The 21,085-nt window shown below is 42.4% G+C and overlaps 1 protein-coding gene across 8 annotated transcripts in view; it reads left to right on the top strand.

The window, feature by feature from the left end:
• EYA3 (EYA transcriptional coactivator and phosphatase 3) overlaps positions 1 to 21,038 on the top strand; it is a 111,908-nt gene extending 90,870 nt beyond the window's left edge. For 5 of the 8 annotated variants that reach the window (XM_032246568.1, XM_032246569.1, XM_032246575.1 and 2 more), the window contains 5 exons: positions 1,911 to 2,071; positions 6,045 to 6,159; positions 7,202 to 7,323; positions 13,574 to 13,674; positions 17,236 to 21,038. In XM_032246568.1, the coding sequence (XP_032102459.1) occupies positions 1,911 to 2,071; positions 6,045 to 6,159; positions 7,202 to 7,323; positions 13,574 to 13,674; positions 17,236 to 17,316 (580 nt within the window). In that variant the 3' untranslated portion in view covers positions 17,317 to 21,038. The other 3 variants (XM_032246571.1, XM_032246576.1, XM_032246570.1) reach the window with 2 other exon arrangements.
• The last annotated feature ends 47 nt before the right edge of the window (positions 21,039 to 21,085 follow it).

The raw sequence follows: 21,085 nt of genomic DNA, 5'->3' as shown, positions 1-21,085 counted from the left end.
TCTAGAAAATCTGTTATTAATTTTTTTTTCACTGTTACAAATGTTATTTTGTCAAGGTAAAATATAATTTACCATCTTTATCATTTCTTAAGTGTACAGAAGTGGTTCTTTTTGGTTTTTTGTTTGTTTGTTTGTCTGTTTTGTTTTGTTTTTTCAAAGAAATAGGGCCTGCTCTGTTGCCCAGGCTAGAGTGCAATGGTACGATCATAGTTCACTACAGCTTCCTGGGCTCAAGTGGTCCTCTCACTTCAGCTTCCCAAGTAGCTAGGACAATAGGTACATACCACCATGCCCGGCTAATTAAAAGAAAATTTTCTTGGAGATGAGATCTCACTATGTTGCCCAGGCTAGTGTCAAAGTCCTGGCCTCAAGGAATCCTCCCATTTTAGCCTCCCAAATAGTTGGGCTTATAGGCACCAGCCACTGTACCTGGCCAGGGGTAGTTTTTTTTTGTTTGTTTGTTTTTTTTGACAGAGCCTAGCTATCTCACCCAAGCTGGAGTGCAGTGGCATGATCTCAGCTCACTGCAACCTCTGCCTTCCGGTGTCACGTGATTCTTCTGCCTCAGTCTCCCAAGTTGCTGGGACGACAGGCATGTGTCACCATACCCAGCTAATTTTTATATTTTTAGTAGAGACAGGGTTTCAACATGTTGGCCAGGCTGGTCTGGAACTCCTGACCTCAGTTAATCCACCCACCTCGGCCTCCCAAAGTGCTGAGATTACAGGTATGAGCCATCGTACCCAGCCCTAGGGGTAGTTTTAGTGTTTCTGGGGTTGAAATCAAGATGTTGGCTAGAGCTCTAATCATCTGAAAGCTTAACTGGAGCTGGAGAATGTGCCTCCAATCTCTGAAATGTGGCTGATGACAGAGGCTTTAGTTCCTCATTACACGTGCCACTCTATGGGGCTGCTTGAATGTTCTCACGGGACAGCTGACTTCTTCCAGAGCAAGTGCTCCAAGAGAGAGCAGGAGAAGCCTAGTCTCTGAAGCCTAGCACTATCACTTATCACATTGTGTTTATATTCTAAGTATAGTCCATACCCAAAGGGAGCAGAATTAGAAGAGATGAATATCAGAGAATTTGTGGACATATTTTGAAGCTGCCACTGACCTATGAACATAAACCAGCCAGCAGATCACTTGAGAAAACATCTGCCATTATCTTACCATTGTTAGCATTTTAGCCTATTTCATTTCATTATTTGTTCATGTTTCTGCTTTTTACATAGTTGCAATCACTGTGTGTGTATGTGTACTCACAAAATTTTATATTCTGCTTTTTTCACTGTGTGGTTATTTTCTGTCATTAGTGAAAAAGATGCCTTATCCCAAGTCAGCCTCTAAGGAATACTGGTGCTTGAATTGTTTCTACCTTTCCTTCCCTCTCTTCTCTCTCAATCCTTTCTTTTATAGAAGTAATAAGGGTGAGATAGAGAATTAATGAAAGATAGACTCTGACATACAGAGATTAAGGGGAAGAAGATTCTTTTTTTTTTTTTTTTTTGAGATGGAGTTTCGCTCTTATTACCCAGGCTGGAGCGCAATGGCGCGATCTCGGCTCACCGCAACCTCTGCCTCCTGGGTTCAGGCAATTCTCCTGCCTCAGCCTCCTGAGTAGCTGGGATTACAGGCACGCGCCACCATGCCCAGCTAATTTTTTGTATTTTTAGTAGAGACGGGGTTTCACCATGTTGACCAGGATGGTCTCGATCTCTTGACCTCGTGATCCACCCACCTCGGCCTCCCAAAGTGCTGGGATTACAGGCGTGAGCCACCGCGCCCGGCCGGAAGAAGATTCTTAAAGCCATTGGGTTACTTATCAGATACCAAGAATTCAACCAAATAGCACTCAACTAAAAACTTTATGCTGTATAAATCTTAATTTTTATTATCTTCTCTCTTTGCAGCAACTACAGTTTCTCAACAGATGGTTTCAGTGGCTCAGGAGGTAGTGGCAGTCATGGTTCCTCTGTGGGTGTTCAGGGAGGTGTGGACTGGATGAGGAAACTAGCTTTCCGCTACCGGAAAGTGAGAGAAATCTATGATAAGCATAAAAGCAACGTGGGTGGTAAGTGTGGCATATAACCAGTCTGATTCTCTGTTTCTTTATGGTTTCCTTCTTTCCTTTCCAGGGATTCCTTAGGGTTCCCCTGACAACTGCTTATAAATTATGCCAGAGTAACATGTTAAACTCCGTATTTTAAAAAAAAATAGAGATTTGGTTGAAACCTTTTGGGAGGAAGCTCTACATCTCTAACGGGCCTCTCTAAGCCTAATTTTGGAAAGTTCTCTTGTTCTTTTTGGACAAATGCCTTTTTAAAGGAAACATGTTCTGTAGACTATGTTTGATGAGGTGTCACAACTACTGTCAAGGCTAGTTAGTTGGGTGCCACATTTTTTTTTTTTTGGCTGGTTTATATAACTGTTAGGACAAGTCAAGTAGAACTAGCTAGTAAGTTTTTGCAGACAGAAACCTAGGTCCAGGATTGTAGGTTGGCAATATTAGTGTGTTGTGATTTGAAGGACCTTGGAAATTCTTTCTGACCAGAAATATTTCAAATGCCAGATGCCACTATGCCTAAAATTCTATTATTTAGAATTAATTAATCACAGATTGTTTGAATTAGAAGAGACAGAAGTCTAATCTAAATTCCTTATTTTGCAGTTGAGAAAAGTGATGTCCGTCACAGGGCTAGTGGGGGCAGCCTATTCATGGTCACATTGCAAATTTGTAACCATACCACGTTTGAAATTCACATTCCCTAACTTTTTGGTCCATTGCACTTTCCTTTTTTTTCACCATGTTGGTCAGGCTGGTCTTGAACTCCTGACCTCAGGTGATCCACCTGCCTTGGCCTCCAAAGTGCTTGGATTACAGGCGTGAGCCACCATGCCTGGCCGCGGTCCATAACACTTTAATGCAGCTCCTTTTTTAGTGAGGTACCCTTTTGAGAAAATATTTAAAACAAAACCGTCACCCTCAAAGATATACGTACATAAAAAATGTTACTCGAAGATTTGGGGATTACATAGACTGCATAAAGCAGGGGTCTCCAATTCCCAGGCCTCAGACTGGCACTGGTCAGTGCTCCATTGGCATCCAGGCCGCACAGCAGGAGGTGAGCAGCATAGCAAGTGAGCATTACTGCCTGAGCTCCGCCTCCTGTCAAATCACTGGTGGCATTATTTTCTCATAGGAGAGCAAACCCTACTGTGAAGTGCACATGCAAAGGATCTAGTTGCATATTCCTTATGAAAATCTAATTGCCTGATGATTTGAGGTGAAACAATTTCGTCTCGAACCCCCTTGCCCCCACCCACTTCCATGCAAAAATTGTCCTCTATGAAATTGGTCCCTGGTGCTGAAAAGGTCGAGGACTGCTGGCCTAGAGGTATTTTACTCAAGGTCAAGAGCCCTTGTACTATACCATGTTGCCTTACAATATGGTTCAGAAAGTAGGAACAGGACTTTAAAGATCAATTTGTTCATTTACAGCTCTCTAATACCAGATAAAAGTCATGGGCTTCCAGACTTCAGGAGTCTAATTTACATTTTTCAGATTCCCCTTTTTATTGCTTATTTCTTCTCACGATTCAAAGCCAGTATTTTTTATTTTGACAACTCCAAGTCTTTCTCACACACATTAGCCTTCTTTTGTTAGTTTTCATATACAGCCTGAGTCTCTTATCTTTTCCCTGCCCAATGCCTTGACCTGGTGTCCCAAACAAAGTGATGTAACCCTGTGTGAGAATCCTCTGAGCCTACTTTGGAGAACAGATTAAAATTAATGGCCATGTGGATGTTTTGTACAATATGAATTAACAAAAGCACCACATCATGTATGAGTTGAGTATATCATATCTAGGCACTGGTTTTGTTGTTGCATTGTTTTATCCAAAATGTTAAGAGAGTCGTCTAATTCTAGACTTGCATTGTGGAACTATCAGTCTGAAAACAAATTATACTCCAGTTCTCCTCACAAAAATGCCATCTGCTAAAAGCAGGAGTATTCCTAATGGAATACTGGATTTTTTTTTTAACCTTCACTATAGAAAATTCAGATCTAGATTTACTGTTTGAATATTTTAACTCGATTGTTTAAGAGCAGGCTCTCATCATACGAGCTCTCCTTTGTGCCTAGTTATCTAATCTTGGGCAATGTTTTAGTATCTTATCGGTTGGAGTTATTTTAGAAGTACAGTACAGAGAATTATTCAAACTGGAATTTCATGTCATCATGTCCTGAAGCAAGTAGACATGTAGTCACCATGGGAATTCTGTAGAATAATGGAAAGACTTCTTAAGACCGAAAGCTACTAACTTACTGTGTAATCTTAGACAGAGCCCTTTTTGTCCTTTGGGCTTTGGTTTCTTTACAGAGAGATTAGAAATGCTAAAGACATTTCCGGGCGTGGTAGCTCATGCCTGTAATCCCAGCACTTTGGGAGTCCAAGGTGGGTGGATCACCTGAGGTCAGGAGTTCAAGACCAGCCTGACCAATGTGGAGAAACCCTGTCTCTACTAAAAATACAAAAATTAGCTGGGCGTGGTGGCGCATACCTGTAATCCCAGCTACTTGGGAGGGTGAAGCAGGAGAATCGCTTGAACCCGGGAGGCGGAGGTGGTGGTGAGCCGAAATCGTGGCATTGTACTCCAGCCTGGGCAACAAGAGCAAAACTCCATCTCAAAAATAAAAAAAGAAATGCTGAGGACTCTTCTAGCTGTAACACTAATTTTTTCTACTTTGGTTCTTGATGTCATATTCTAAGCAGTGCTAGTCAAAGTGTGGTCCACCAGTCTGCAAAAGATATGCTATTAGTTGGTGATGAAAGAAGCTTGCACCAGAATTTTATTATAATGTTTCTGTCAGCTGATTTTATTGTTGTTATTGTGTTCCTGTAACAACAGTTTTTTAAAATGTATTTTTGCCAGAACATCCCCAAAACACTGTGATAAAGAAAAAATAGCATTCTGAGTAGCACCACTCTAAAGGTTCTCCAAGAAGAAAAATTAACAACAACAAAAAAAAAAAAAGCCAGGCATGGTGGCTCACACCTGTAATCCCAGCACTTTGGGAGGACAAGGTGGGTGGATTATGAGCTCAGGAGTTCAAGACCAGCCTGGCCAAGATGGTGAAACCCCGTCTCTACTAAAAATACAAAAATTATCCAGGCGTGGTGGTGGGTACCTGTAAACCCAGCTCTTTGGGAGGCTGAGGCAGAGAATTGCTTGAACTTAGGAGGCAGAGGTTGCAGTGAGCCGAGATCGTGCCACTGTACTCCAGCCTGGCCGAGAGAGAGAGACTCCATCTCAAACAAAAAAAGACAGCTGGTCTTGTCTTGACACCAATAACTACACTTCCAAATCCTTGTTCACTAACACCAACACTGGCCTCCCACCAAACTAGGAGATGCTCAAGGAGAAACACGAAGTTACCGTGCTGGGGGCACCCCACAGCTCTGCTCGCTTGATGTCCTCTGTGATCCACATCCGCAGTGAGACCTCCATGCCGGAATCCTGTTCAAAGTGTTCTTCGTGAACTAGTGCTTCCTGGGCTTCACAGCATTTGTGTACTCCATGAAGTCTAGGGTCAGGAAGATGGTGGAGGACCTGACCAGGGCCCAGGCCTGTGCCTCCACCACCAAGTGTCTGAACATCTGTACCCTGTTCCTCGACATCCCTGCTCATTGCACTCATCATGATTTTCACCACTAGCTCGGTAATAATCTTTCAAGCAATTTCTCAGAAGATAAAGGATCTCTAAGGCCAGTAGTAGAGCCCGTGTACTCCACCATCCACTGTTGGCCCTGGTCATGGGGCTGGTCCTGTCCTCTTGACCCCACCCCTATATACAGCAGTCTATATTCACCTGTCTACAATGCAATTCAATGAAGTATATGTGTTCATGGAAAATATGTATATATACTCAGTAGAATATTTCAGTGACTCATACTTTTTAAATTGAATTTAGAAGTTGCTTTCTCAGTATCAGCAAGTGTATGTTGTCAGATGATAAATGTGTCTGCTTTTATTCCCAAAGGCCTCCTCAGTCCCCAGAGGAAGGAAGCACTGCAGAGATTAAGAGCAGAAATTGAAGTTTTAACAGATTCCTGGTTAGGAACTGCATTAAAGTCCTTACTTCTCATCCAGTCCAGGTATGGAAATGGTTCTTTTAGGTATCATCCTCTCAGAGACATACTCTTCTACTCCATTCCAGTATAGGTCATTCTCTAAAATAGGGTTTGGGATAGGGGCAGAGAGGAGTTTAAATCATGTAGGGAAGTATTATGCTAGGTGGGAAGCAAGGTCATTTTATGTTAACAGCACACCTTCTAGCTATAAGAGAATATTTATATATGAAATCCTCTTTCTCTCCTTACTTTTTGCTCACGAAATTAAAACTCAGTAACCCATAATCTCTAGTCCGGAAGTTAGGCCTGGTGACATCAAAGAATACATGGTGGAAATGTATTACAAATATGCTAGGTACAGGAAGCTCCAAGAAATATATCCAAACTCACTCAACAAGGCAAGATTCAAAAGAAAAAGGGTACACTAAGCAGATTAAGGAGATTTCAACATGAAGCTTAGACTGGGAAATAAATGTGCCAGTCTGTGTCTGCACCAATACCCTATTGCTCCCTCCCTCAAAGCAGGAATTCCAGATCCACAACATAGTAAACAGTAAAACTGACACCAGGGAGTGGATATCCAGAGAAGGTAAAGGACATATAAAATTAATGTGTATTCTAGAATCAGTGTTGCTATTGTGTGAAGAACAAAGAGAATGTAAATCATATCTCATTTATGGACTGACTTGCATTCAGATGAAAGAGTACAGCCCAGAGCTTTTTGCTTTTGCTTGTTTTCTAAAATATGGTATCAGTGACATGGCTTAGTGGTATTTATTAACAAGTATTTGTGACTAGAATGGTCAGAGGAGAAATAAGGCAAGAATTAAGTTGCTCCTCTGCATCCACTAAGAGACAAAAATGAGTAGAACCTCTGCCCTTTAATAGAGAAAGTAAATGAACATGAAATAATTAGTAGTAGCTGAACATTGGCTCTGAACACTATCATACCAGGTCCTTTAAGGTTAATTTTTAGTAGTTAGATTTTAAAGAGTTGGCACATATGAATTCTTGCTTCCAGGTTGGTTTAGTTTTACCTTTTATTTTTCTTTTTACTCCCTTCTAGAAAGAATTGTGTGAATGTTCTGATCACTACCACTCAGCTGGTTCCAGCCCTGGCCAAGGTTCTCTTATATGGACTAGGAGAAATATTTCCTATTGAGAACATCTATAGTGCTACCAAAATTGGTATGGTTTCTATGCTGTTTCTTGTCACTGGCTTTGTAATAAAACTTTCTACTCATGATGCACCCATTATTTTCTGTTAGACACTTTATATGTAATACTTATAATCCTCACAACAGTCTTCTGATATTTTTTGTAATGCTGTTGAGGTTTAGTAATTATATAGCTTGCTCAAGGTGTCACAGCTAGTAAGTTACATAAACATGCTCTTTATTTGAAAGAACATATTATCTAGCTTAGAAATCTGTTTGGCCTAATTTCAAGTTTTTTACAGAGAGTATGTAGTATAATAGAAAAAGCTCTAGATTAAAAATAAAGCTCTAAATTGTATACCTAAAAATGGTGGCCAGGCATGATGGCTCACACCTGTATTTCCACCACTTTGGGAGGCTGAGGTGGGAGGATCACCTGAGGCCAGGAGTTCAACACCAACCTGGGCCACATGGCAGACCTCTGTCTCTACAAAAAAGATTTTTTTAATTAGCTAGGTGTGGTGGCACACATCTGTAGTCCTAACTAATTGGAAGGTTAAGGTGGGAGGGTCACTTGAGCCAGAAGTTCAGTGCTGCAATGAGCTATGTGATCTTGCCATTGTGCTATAACCTGGTGACAAAACAAGACTATGTCTTAAATAAAATAACAGGTATTGGCCGGGCGTGGTGGCTCACGCCTGTAATCCAAGCACTTTGGAGGCCAAGGCGGGCGGATCACCTGAGGTCGGGAGTTCAAGACCAGCCTGACCAACATGGTAAAACCCCGTCTTTAAAAAAATAAATAAATAAATAAAATAAAATAACAGGTATTGACAAGGATGTAGAGAAATTGGAAACTTTGTGCACTGTTGGTAAGGTTGTAAAATGATGCAACTGTTGACAGACACGGTGGTGCATACCTGAGTCCCAGGTATTTGGCAGGCTGAGGCGGGAGGATCATTTGAGCCCAGGAGTTTGAGTTCAGCCTGGGCAACATAGTGAAACCGTGTCTATTTTAAAGATGCAACTACTATGATAAATAGTATGATGGTTCCTCAAAAAAATTAAAAGTAGAACTACCATATGATTCAGTAACCTACTTTGAGTAAATATCTGAAAGAATTGGGTCTCAAATTCTTGAAATATATCCAAATATCCAAAAGCAGGGTCTCAAAGAGATATCTGCACACTCATGTTTATAGCAGCATTATTCACAGTAGTTCAGAGCTAGAAGCAGCTCAAATGTCCATCGGTGGATGAATGGATAAACAGAATGTGGCATACACATACAGTGAAATATTATTTGGCCTTAAAAAGGAAGGAAAGTCTGTCATATGCTACAATATGGATAAACCTTGAAGACATGCTAAGTGAAAGTGAAATAAGACAATCACAAAAGGACAAATACTATATGATTCCATTTATATGAGACTTCTAAAGTAATCACATGCATAGAACTGAAAGGAGAATGATAATTGCCAGAGGCTGAAGGGGAACAGAAATGGGAGTTGTTCAATGGATATAGAGTTGCGGTCATGCAAAATGAAAAACTTCCAGACATCTGTTACACAATAGTTAACATGACTGAACTTTACACTTAAAAAGTTTTACGAGAAGCCAGGCTCTGGCTTGCATTCAGATGAAAGAGTACAGCCCAGTATGCCTATAATCCCAGCACTTTGGGAGGCTGAGGCAGGTGGATTATTTGAGGTCAGGAATTCAAGACCAGCCTGGCCAATATGGTGAAACTCCCTCTCTACTAAAAATACTAAATTAGCTGGGCTTGGTGGCATGGACCTGTAATCGCAGCTACTTGGGAGGCTGAGGCAGGAAAATCTCTCGAGCTTGAGAGGTAGAAGTTGCAGTGAGCCAAGATCATGCTGTTGCACTCCAGCCTGGGCAACAGAGCAAGACTCTGTCTCACAAAAAAAAATTGTTAAGAGGGTAAATTTTATATTACTTTTTTTTGAGATGGAGTTTTGCTCTTGTTGTTCAGGCTGGAGTGCAATGGTATGATCTTGGCTCACTACAACTTCCACTTCCCGGGTTCAAGCAATTCTCCTGTCTCAGCCTCCCAAGTAGCTGGGATTATAGGCATGTGCCAACACACCTCGCTTATCTTGTATTTTTAGTAGAGATGGGATTTCACGGTGTTGGCAAGGCTAGTCTTGAACTCCTGACCTCAGGTGATCCACCCGTCTCCCAAAGTGCTGGGATTACAGGCATAAGCCACTGTACCTGGCAAAAATGTTTTGTTTTAAAGATTAGTAAATTTCATGTTATGCATATTTTACCAGTTTTTGGTTTTTTTTTTTTGTTTTGTTTTGTTTTTGTTTTTAAGGAAAAAAGAAACATCAAGGAGAAGGATTTAAGTCCTGGCTCACCCACTTACTAGCTCTCACCTTAGGCAGATTATCTTCTTTCCTGTACCTGAGTTTTCTCAAGTAAAATGAGATCTTAGAATTGAGTACAGTCTGAGTGTGGTGGCTCATGCCTGTGATCTCAGCACTTTGGGAGGCTGAGGCAGGCTGATCACCTGAGGCCAGGAGTTCGAGATTAGGCTGGGCCAACATGGTAAAACTCCCCCCTTTACTAAAAATACAAAAATTAGCTGAGCTTGGTGGCAGGTGCCTGTAATCCCAGCTACTTGGGAAGCTGAGTCAGGAGAATCGCTTGAACCTGGGAAGTGGTGGTTGCAGTGAACTGAGATGGTGCCACTGCACGCTGGCTTAGGTAAACAGAGCAAAACTCCATCAAAAAAAGGAGGCCGGGCACGGTGGCTCACACCTGTAATCCCAGCACTTTGGGAGGCCAAAGCAAGCGGACTGCCTGAGCTCAGGAGTTTGAGACCACCGTGGGCAACATGGTGAAATCCAGTCTTTATTAAAATTCGCTGGGCATGGTGGGGGCCACTTGTAGTCCTGGCTACACAGGATGCTAAGGCACAAGAATCACCTCGGAGGTAGAGGTTGCAGCGAGCCAAGATCATGCCACTGCACTCCAGAATGAGCAGCAGAGCAAGACTCTGTCTCAAAAAAAACAATAAAAAAATAGCCAGGTATGATGGTGTGTGCCTGCAATCCTAGGTACTCTGGAGACTAAGGTGGGAGGAGCCTCACGAATTTGAGGCTGCAGTGAGCTATGATTGTGTCACTATACTTAAGCCTGGATGACATAGCAAGACTTTGTCTCATAAATAAGTAAACACAGCAACCATGAAGTGTTAAGATTTTCAAAGCTGGGTTGGTGGTAGGCATTTTTTTCTTTTTCTTTTTTTTCTTTTGAGACAGGGTTTCACCCAGGCTAGAGTTCAGTTATCACAGCTCACCACAGCCTCGACCTACCTGGCTCAAGCAGCCTTCCTAGCTCACCCTTTCGAGTAGCTGGAACTATAGGTGCACACCACCATGCCTCAGTTTTTCTATTTTTTGTAGAAATGGGGTCTCACTTTGTTGTCAAGGCTGGTAATTCTCCATGCTTCTTTGTATGGTTGAATTGTTTGATTTACAAAGGGTTGGTTGGAAGGGAACATATATGAGAGCTCCCTTCAGACATTGTTACTGCTGCCATTGCTTTATGTATATCATAGGAACCCAGGGCACTTACTGAGTCTACCACACCTGAAAGATAGATTTTCTGTAGTGCTTATTATATTGAGACCTGGCACCCACAGGCTCATTAGGCTAATGGAAATGATCTCATTTCCTCTGACAGTAAGTGTACTTATTTGGTGATTTCCTGAGTCTCAGTTCATCCAGAGCTAATTTGCAAAGTTGCAGTGGGATCTGGTGCCATGGTAACCACAGTGGGAGGCTTGAGGCTTTTCTTCACAGAACTGTGAAATGGGAACAAGGAGAAGAAATACTTTTTCACTTCCTCTGAAATGATAGCAAAATATGGTTCTGTTAATGGCCATTCTGTGATTTGGGGACAGTAAAGAGAATTCTTAAAATAATTTCTGAAAAAGTCAGAAGGTTTTTTTTGTTTGTTTTTGGGGGCTTTTTTGAGACAGGGTCTCACTCTAGTACCTATGCTGGAGTGCAGTGGCACCAACATAGTCCACTGCAACCTTAACCTTCCCATGTTCAAACAATCCACACACATCAGTCTCCTGAGTAGCCAGGATTTCAGGCATGCTCCATTACCATACCCCGCTAATTTTTAAATTTTTTGTAGGGAAAAGGTCCCAGTGTGTTGCCCAAGCTCATCTTAAACTCCTGTGCTCAAGTGATCCTCCTGCCTTAGCTTCCCAGATTGCTGGGATTGCAGATGTGAGCCATTGCTCCTGGTCAGAAGTATTTTTAATAGAGAAAACCCAGGGACTAATATTCTCCAAAGATTTGGCTGATCTTACAGTTCACCAGCTTCCATTGCTTCACATTTGGTAAACTGATTAGTCATCGGCCTCATCCTCCTGAACAGGAAAGCTCATATACAGAATTGTTTTGAGAGTATAAATGGAAGTATTTTACCAACTGTATTGGAGTGAGTCCTGTTTTCATGTAGCTGCTTCTTTACTTTGAGCTGTTAACAACTCTCTTGGTCTCTTAAACCTTTTAAAGGAAACATTACAGAGTATATTTCATCCTTGATCATTGCATGCCAGGACAATGAAATTGTCTGTGTTCTTATCCTCTAAATATGAGTTACTACCTTTGTTGGGTCTTACAAGAAAGTCAAATTTGACTCAAAAAGAGTTTTTTTGCTACAGACAGATCATAGTAGACCGTGCATCTGGTGGAGGTTGGCTTAGTATGTAAAGCTGCAATGGTTGAAATGAAATTAGACAAAGAACTCTTTCATACCCTGAACATAGTAAGAATTTATTATTAGTTGAACTGTTTAATGTTTGAACTGAATTGAGGCATAAGACCTGGACTACAGTCCTCCACTGAATCATTTGTGAGATGAATATGACTTTACTCAGCAAACATTGATTGAAGCCTTATATGAATGTAAGGCATGACAATTCTATTGAAAATGTTAGCACTAAAAGAGACCCAAGTGCACCTAAGCCAAGCCTTATATTTTAAGTGGCCAGCTGAGCCCAGATTGGACTAGCATCTGGTCCAGTTGACTAGTCCATCTGTTTTGAGGTGCTGCTGGAGTAAGGATGTCAGAGATTTGCAGTTACATATCTGCATGACTTCTCCTGTGCCAAGTAGGACTTCTGAGTATGGAAGCATAGGTTCTGGCCAATTATAGTTACTTTAGATTTGTGTATTTATATATTGCAATGATTTTCCAGCAGATGGCAGTCAAGTGTCTTGAGGAAGAGGCAGTTTTATCTTATTCACACAGGGACCCTGGTGCTAAGGCACTCTGTTGGGCAAGAGGAAGGAACAAGAAGGTTAATAGAGCAGGATGAAGAAGAAAGCCAAAGTTAGGATCTTGCTTAACTGAAGAAGGTAGCAGAAGCAGGGAAATAAAAAGAGCAAGGGATATAATTCCCTTTTATTTATTGCAAATAAAGTATCTTTCCCACAGCAGTATGAACTGTGAATGTTTTAGGTGTTGATTTCAGATGGGATTGGAGTTTTAGTACACTGGCATGTTTCTCAAAACTGTCATCTGAAGTTCTGAGAAGTAGTTTTAAATCACTCATTTCCCAAGGTCAATTTCAGTGATTGCAATATCTTGGTTACAACTACAAAGTATAGTAAGTAAGGAAGTTCCAGATATGACAAATGTCGCTGCCGTATTTATCGGCCATGTTTCTCAGTTCTATTCTGGGGCTCTTCCCTCACTGAAAGACACAAGGCCCACACCCAGAACTGCTTCTGGGAAATGAAGAATTGGAGGGAAATGGCTTTTTGTTTGTTATTGTTTCTAACAAGAAATTAGGGCCCTGTGCTATCACTTCTCTTTCCTTCCCTAAAACATTGCCCCTCAAAAAACATTTATTATTGCACAATGACCAGAGCCTAGATTTGGAGTCAGGGGCCCCAAGTTCTAGCTATTCACTTGTTTGTGATCTAGGGGCAAGTCACTAAACCTATGAATCCCTCCCATTTATAGAAATTTCCTCACACTAAGATCTTAGGGACTTCACCCTCAAGGTGAAAGTTAAAATCAATTGTTATTTTAATGGCACAACTTCACATTTTTTGGACAGAGGGTCTACTGGATCTCTAGCTCCCACCCTTACTCCCCAGCAAGCAAACTATGTAGGATGTCACTTAGTCCACCTAAGCACAGGCAGGTGAACCTAGCAGCAGCCCTTCTTTCATTTTGAAAAGAAGAGAAGAGTATTCTAACAGGAAATTTATTTTTCTCATCAGGTAAAGAGAGCTGCTTTGAGAGAATTGTGTCAAGATTTGGAAAGAAAGTCACTTATGTAGTGATTGGAGATGGACGAGATGAAGAAATTGCAGCCAAACAGGTAACTATGGTAAAGAAAATAGTCTCTATGGTTGTACACCGAGTAATTAGAAAAATGGTAAAAACCACAAAATCTTAGCAATCTATTATGCATGTATAGTATTTCCTCTTTCTTCCCTCCCCATTATTTTTTAAATAAAAAGAGGGTCTTTGTTTTCTCCAGATGGAGTTTTTCCTCTAAGTATTTAGATCCTTCCCTTCCTTTTCCTCCCTGCCACTCAAGAACCTTAAAATCTTTAAACCCTTCTACAGGGATCCCATCATTAAACCTGAGACGTATCCCATCTTCCATCTTCATCTTCAAAGACAGTGCCTTCTCAAGCATCAGACTTGACTGCAAGAAGCCTAATCATTCTTACTTTTCCATGCTTCAGGTTCTCAGATAGTACAATCAATAGAGAGCTGTTTCTATAGAGAAAGTCCTTCCTGCCTTTGAGCCCTGGAAAGATTGTTCTGATATTTACCCCACCACTCTACAGGTCCCAACTTCAGGTCACCCCTTCTTAACACAGGAAACAATAGATGAAAGAGTCTTGACTGTAGAACCTAAAATCCCATCTGTGTATCAGCTATGTGACTTTGAACAATTTACTTACCCTCTTTGAGTATCCTCATGTGCTAAATGGATCTGTAGAAGTTCTTTCCCTCCCTACCCCAATTTACTTTCTTCCAGCAACTCTGTTTCTTAGACATGGAGGCATTGGGTTGCCAGCTAGAACCAACTGCCCGATACTCTTCATCCAGTTAAGTAGAAACTTTAGCAACTATAATAAACTATGAGATTGGTAATCAGCTGGCATTATTATATCATGCTTTCATTTGCCACTTTATGTAGCAATTCAGGGATCTTTTTTTTTTTTTTTTTTTTTGCATGTAATATCACTGAAGCTTTGATTCTAATGTGCTTCTTATTGCCCTCTTTGGGAAAGACACTAGTGGGTGTAGGCATCAGTGCTTCCTGGTCTGAAAAAGGGTATTGGGGAGAGAAAGAACAACTCAAGTCATCAGCAGAGTTGGTAACTCTTGAGCTAATGTCTGTAATCATCTACAATAGAATATACCCATTGAAGCTGAGCATGGTAGCGTACGCCTATAATCCCAGCACTTGGGGAGGCCAAAGCGGGCAGACCACTTGAGGACAGGAGTTCGAGACCAAACTGGCCAACATAGTGAAACCCCTTCTCTACTAAAAATACAAAAATTAGCCAGGCATGGTGGTACACGTCTGTAATCCCATCTGCTCTGGAGGTTGAGGCACGAGAACTGCTTGAACCCTGGAGGCAGAAGTTGTAGTGAGCCAAGATCACACCACTGCACTCCAGCCTGGGCAAGACTCCATCTCAAAAAACAAACAAAAAAGAATATACCCATTGGAAAATGCCTTAGCACTTTGTCCAGTTCAACCTATACTCTGAAGGATCTTTTCTGCAACCTTTCTGACAGAAGTCTCTCGAGTCCTTGCTTCAATATGCTCAAGGATGAGGACACTGGTTCCCAATAGCCTATTCCACTGTGGGGTCAACCAAGCTGTTAGGGTGTTCCCCCTTCCACTGAATAAAAATGTCTCTAACCTTCACATACTAGTCTGGCATTCTTTTGTTTTGTTTTGTTTTGTTTTGGAGATGGAGTCTCACTCTGTCGCCCAGGCTGGAGTGCAGTGGCACAATCTTGGCTCACTGCAGCATCCGCCTCCCGGGTACAAGCTATTCTCGTGCTTCAGCCTCCCAAATAGCTGGGCTTACAGGTGCACACAACCACACTCAGCTAATTTTTGTATTTTTAGTAGAGACAGGGTTTTGCCATGTTGGCCAGGCTGGTCTCAAACTCCTGACCTCAGATCCACCCACCTCAGCCTCCCAAAGTGCTAGGATTGCAGGTGTCAGCCACTGCACCTGGCCTCTCTAGTCTGGCATTCTTGAACATAACAAGTCTGCTTTCTCTTCTGTATGTTAATAGCCTTTTAAATATTATGTGTGAGCAGCTGGCTTGAAAAACAACTAGGGTACATGCGAAAATAATGGTGTTCTAGGACCTCAGTATTCTGAGTAACTTGGAACCAGTTTCAGCTAGATGATCAGGAAAGTTAATCTCCTCAGCTTCATAGAACATGGTTTCCAACACTTGAGTTTATCAAAGCCCTCCTTTAAAATAAGGCCTCCACATGAGAATCACTTAAACCTGGGAGCGGAGGTTGCAGTGAGCTGAGATAGCACTATTGCACTCCAACCAAGGCAAAAGAGTAAGACTCTGTCTCAAAAAATATTAAAAAATTGGCCGGGCGCGGTGGCTCAAGCCTGTAATCCCAGCACTTTGGGAGGCCGAGGCGGGTGGATCACGAGGTCAAGAGATCGAGACCATCCTGGTCAACATGGTGAAACCCCGTCTCTACTAAAAATACAAAAAATTAGCTGGGCATGGTGGCGCGTGCCTGTAGTCCCAGCTGCTCAGGAGGCTGAGGCAGGAGAATTGCCTGAACCCAGGAGGCGGAGGTTGCGGTGAGCCGAGATCGCGCCATTGCACTCCAGCCTGGGTAACAAGAGCGAAACTCCGTCTCAAAAAAAAAAAAAAAAAAAAAGTTAAAAAATTAATTAATTAAATAAAATTTAAAAATATGGCCTCCAGGCACAGTGGCTCATGCCTGCATTCCCCCAGCACTTTGGGAGGCCAAGGTAGGAGGATTGCTTAAGCCCAAGAGTTCAAGACCAGCCTGGACAATATAGCGAGGCTTCATCTCTACAAAAAAAAGAAAGAATTAGCCAAGCGTGTTGGCACATGCCTATAGTCCCAGCTACTTGGGAGGCTGAGGTGGAAGGATTGCTTGAGCTCAGGAGGTCAAGGCTGCAGTGAGCAGTGTTCATGCCACTGCACTCCAGCCTGGGTGACAGAATGAGACCCTGTCTCAAAATAAAATAAAATATAAATAAGTAAAATATGGCCTCCAGAACAGCACATAGTATTCTGGACATGATTCTGACTACATAATATAATGGGATCATTATTTCCCAGGTCTGTACATTCTCCTTATTGGACATAGATAAGATTTAGGTCTTGTAATTATGAAACTTATAAGAAATTGACCATCCATAAGACAATATAATCTTATATCAAATACTAATTTTTCACCTGGTCTATTTTATTTGATCCTTAAGACTCTATATGATAGCTGGAATGCCTGTAGTCCCAGCTACTTAGGATGCTGGGGTAAGAGGATTGCTTGAGCGCAGGGATTCAAGGCTGCAGTAAGCTATAATGACACCACTGCACTCCAGCCTGTGTGACGAAAAGACCTTGTCTTCAAAATAATAGCTAGACAGGTAATCTCTTATAAAAGCAGAAAGTACCACTGAAACCTATTTAAAATTTCTCACATTTATAAAGTGTACAATGTACAAGGCCCTTATACATGTGACTATTTGATCATTATGACAGTCCTATGAGGCAGGGATAGATAGGGTCACCATGTGCCTTGGGGACAGGTGTGTTGAGGAACGAATATGGGCAAGTATTTAATATAAGCTCGCAGAAGAAGTTGGATTAACTAGCTATCCCCACTCTTTTCCAGCACAACATGCCTTTCTGGAGGATCACAAACCACGGAGACCTAGTATCCCTTCACCAGGCTTTAGAGCTTGATTTTCTCTAAGAACTGGAATGAGGAGCCTTCCCCTTAAGCTCCTTTTCACTCCTGAAGGGAGCTGGAGACTGGAACCAACTGAGAACTTTCTCTGTCTCACTCTCTGTCTCTCTACCTGTCTCTCTTTCTCTCTCTGCCTCTCCCTCTCTCTCTCTCTTTCTGCCTCTCTCACTGTCTTTCTCCATGGAATGCTGGTGAGAACACAATCAGAACCAACAGCTGCAATTTTTGCTAAGAGTGAGCTGCAGCCCCGTGTTCATCTCCATACAGAAGCAGGAGACAGTTTGATAGAGCAATGGACTCACTGCAGCTACATTGCTTTTAATTCTTCTGTGTTTTGTTGTTTTCTTTTTTTCAAAAAATGAAAAAGAAAAATTCCTAGGGCAGAGTTGAGAGTTGTACTCTTAGTCCATGAGCAGATTGAGAATTACTCATAACTTGTGGTGATCAGATAAATGCAGCAGACTTTTATGATAACATCTCTTGCAGTCTTAGAATCTCCTTAGCTTAGAATCTCACTTATTTCCAGTGAACATGTATGTTATTTTTATAAGACAGGGTCTGATCTCTGACACAGGTTCCCCCCCTTTCTTTTTCTAGCAAGAAAGGGGGTGTAAAGTCTTGAAAATAGTAATTGAAATATCTAAAATACCTCTCTGTGGCAGTAGTACCTCTTTAGCTGCTCCAGTGGTCTGCTCTCTAGGATGATTCCTTTCCTGTTCTTCATCTCCTAGTTGGCAAACTGTGGGGCACTGGATACTGAGTAACTTTAAACTTCGGCATTTCCCATCTAGAAGCCTTAGTCTTCTTTCCAGTCCCTTTTCCCTTTAGTCAAATGGCACAACCCCAAAAACTCCTTCAGTTTGACTCTCCTTCAGTTTGACTCTCCTTCAGACTGAATCCCTGGAGGCTTAGCTTCCAAACTGGAGAGAAGCAACTAAAGCTTCTTGGGAATTTCAGCTTCTTTGGCTCTTGAGACAGAAAGGTTCTACCTATTTCCCATCAGATGCTTACCCCTGCAGCTTCTTCCTTCTTAGTCATCATAATGCTAGGTTCTTACCCCTTTCCTGCCCTCTGCACCTCATATCCACCTCCAGGCAGCTCTGGCCAGTCCCCAGGTATTAGACCCAAGAATTGATATAAAATCTAAAAACATGCTTATATTTACATTTTGGCCAAAACTACCAATGTATTTGACTTCCTTTTTGGAAGCCCTTAAGCTATATGGGTGTCCCAGGCATAAATTTACCCAGATCTCTGCCTGAAACTGAAGGGCAGATTGTATTTAAGTTTTCCCGTGGAACACCCTGCTTCTCAAATCCCATTCTACAGTAGGAAACCAGAAAGACTTTGCTGATTGTGGGGGGGAGGGTAGGTACTGCCAGGGTTTCCCTGTGTTGCCAAGGCTGGTCTCAAATACCTGGCCTCAAGCAATCCTCCCACCTTGGCCTCCCAAAGTGTTGGGATGATAGGCATGAGCCACTGCACCTGGCCAAACTTTCCTGATTTAGATGAGAGTGCTGGGTCATTCCCTACTTCATGCCCCAAAACTTAATCCTGGGCCAAATGAGGAGCATCTCTCCACCTCTGGGAAGATTGGTGGGTGCCCAGGCACTAGTCACAGCCTTCCAGCCCAGCTCTCCAAGACCAATCTGGGCATCTGCTCAGGCAGGATAAAATTGCCTAGAGCTGAGGAAGTTCAGCCTCTTCCAGGCTGCACAGAGGGAGATGATATAAGCACCTCAGATTGAGATGCAGGATTGGTCCTCAGAAGGAGGTATTGTTGACCAACCCCAGCTATAATTGCTTGTTACCAGAGACTTTGTGTACCCATTTCTAAGATACTGCAGCACAAACAGGCAAGACTCCTTCCAATGCCAGGCCACCCAGATAGCAACACAGAGAGGCTAGTATACACATTCCTTTAGAACTCATTGAAAAGTGCTCATGACTCACCATTTTAAGGAGTAAGTTTTTATCGAGTAGCTGAAGTCAGTGCTCCTTTACCTAGCTGCCTCTTTGGCCTTGTTTCCTGTGGGGTTGGGAGGAGGGAGATGTAGTATGAGGAAGGCCTTCCGTTGGTCTGTATTCAGCAGAATTGCGTAGATACTGCTCTGACTTGTTTGATGGTTGATCTTGGGAAGCTCTAGGTTTTACTCTGAGGCCTCAAGCTCTCCCCCTAATGCCAGTATAGCTGTTAGGTTTTTGTCCTGGACAGAGGCCACGGGTGTTGGTCCTGTGCTTCAGGTTTGTGAGGCTGTGGAGTGGTACCCCCACCATGCACAGAAGCACACACACAAATACTTCCCTCTCCACCCTTATGGGAGCTCTTTATTCTTAGAATATAACTTAGACTCACTTTTATCAATGGCCTTTTTCCTCTTGCCCTGACTTCCTAGCTTAGCTCTTTCCAAAGGAACTTGAACTTGGCCAAGAGAGGTAAGGAGGCTGAACGGAGCAGTCTCTGCTCATTCCTGGTTGTTGCCACCCTCATTTAGATGGAAAACAGAAAACAGAAGCTTCTTGGCTCTTTGCCAAAATGAATTATCAGGGAACAAGTGCTCTCTCTCTCTCTCTCTCTGTAATTACCCTTTTTCTTCTCTGCAACACAAAAACCTGGAAAGGAAAATAAGTGGGTAGGATTAAGAGCTGTTGGAAGCTGAGGGCCAAAGGATACTGTGGGTCTAGTTGTCAAGGAGGCGGCCCTCTGCATTAGAAAGAGTTCCTCATGAAATTAGCCAAATGGTGAGTCCTTCCCCAGCTGGGCACTATGGGTTCTCTAAGATGGGTCTGTAATGTCACAGTGAGGGCTCTCTCTAGTAGTAGATCTGGAGTGAGGTGTGTCTTGGGTTGAAGAGGTGGCTTGACTTTCGAATGTAAAACTGACTGTGCCTTAGCATCACCCTGTCCAGTGCCCCTGGGGCAGCTGGTAGTGTCCAGAAGAATGGACACCTGCTCCAGACTTAGATGCCTATCTGAGCTTTTGTTTGATTTGAGGTGTTTCTGTCTTCTGTAAAGCTAGTGAGTTGTCCCAAGAGACTGATGCCACAGCTTGTTCGCAGTTACACAAACTCGGCTTTAAAGCTCCAGATAGAATCTGATTGACAAACTCCAGCTGCAGCATATGGAGCTTCTAGATGTTCACAACCTTGAATGGGTGTCAGTGTCACTGAACCATGGGGGAGAGGAGTATGGGGTAGAGCAATGGTCTGGGCCAAGGAGTGGTGAGCTTAGGGTCTTCCTCTGAAACCTCACTCCTCTTCAAGGAGGCAGTTAGGGTCCCTCTTAAGCAGGCTTCTATTTCTTACCACTAAATTGGTTTCATTTTTCATCCAGAAGTTAGCACTCCCCAGATATTCACACTATAGGATCTGAATTTTGAGATTCTAAAATATCTTAAACCACAAGAGAGAAAATCTAGTTCTGCCTCAGCCCTAGTCAGCAGGCCATCTGTCCCTTCCTTTCCTCTGAGTCAGACAGCTCTGGCAAGCAAGGCTCCTTGGCTAGTTCCTAATGCACTGACAGGAGCCCTCCCATTAAGGATGACTTCTACTCAAAACATGACTCTCCCTCTGGACTGCAGATGCCTGTTAGCAGGAAAAGGCATTGATCGGATTGGATATATTTATGTGACTGCGGGCATTCGTGGCTGTAGAATCCGTGACCATAATGTTATATGTAATGGGAACTATCTTATAAACTTGAAAAAAATAAAGTTTTTATTTTCTATAGTTTGCTCCTGTGTCTTCTCTGAATAGGATCAGCCCAGTTGTCCAAC

This window comes from Sapajus apella, unplaced genomic scaffold (genome assembly GCF_009761245.1).
Source record: "Sapajus apella isolate SASKATOON/1434 unplaced genomic scaffold, GSC_monkey_1.0 scaffold62, whole genome shotgun sequence".
Classification (NCBI taxonomy): Eukaryota; Metazoa; Chordata; class Mammalia; order Primates; family Cebidae; genus Sapajus; species Sapajus apella.
Note: the sequence above shows the minus strand (reverse complement) of the source record. Positions and strands in the feature narration are given on the sequence as shown.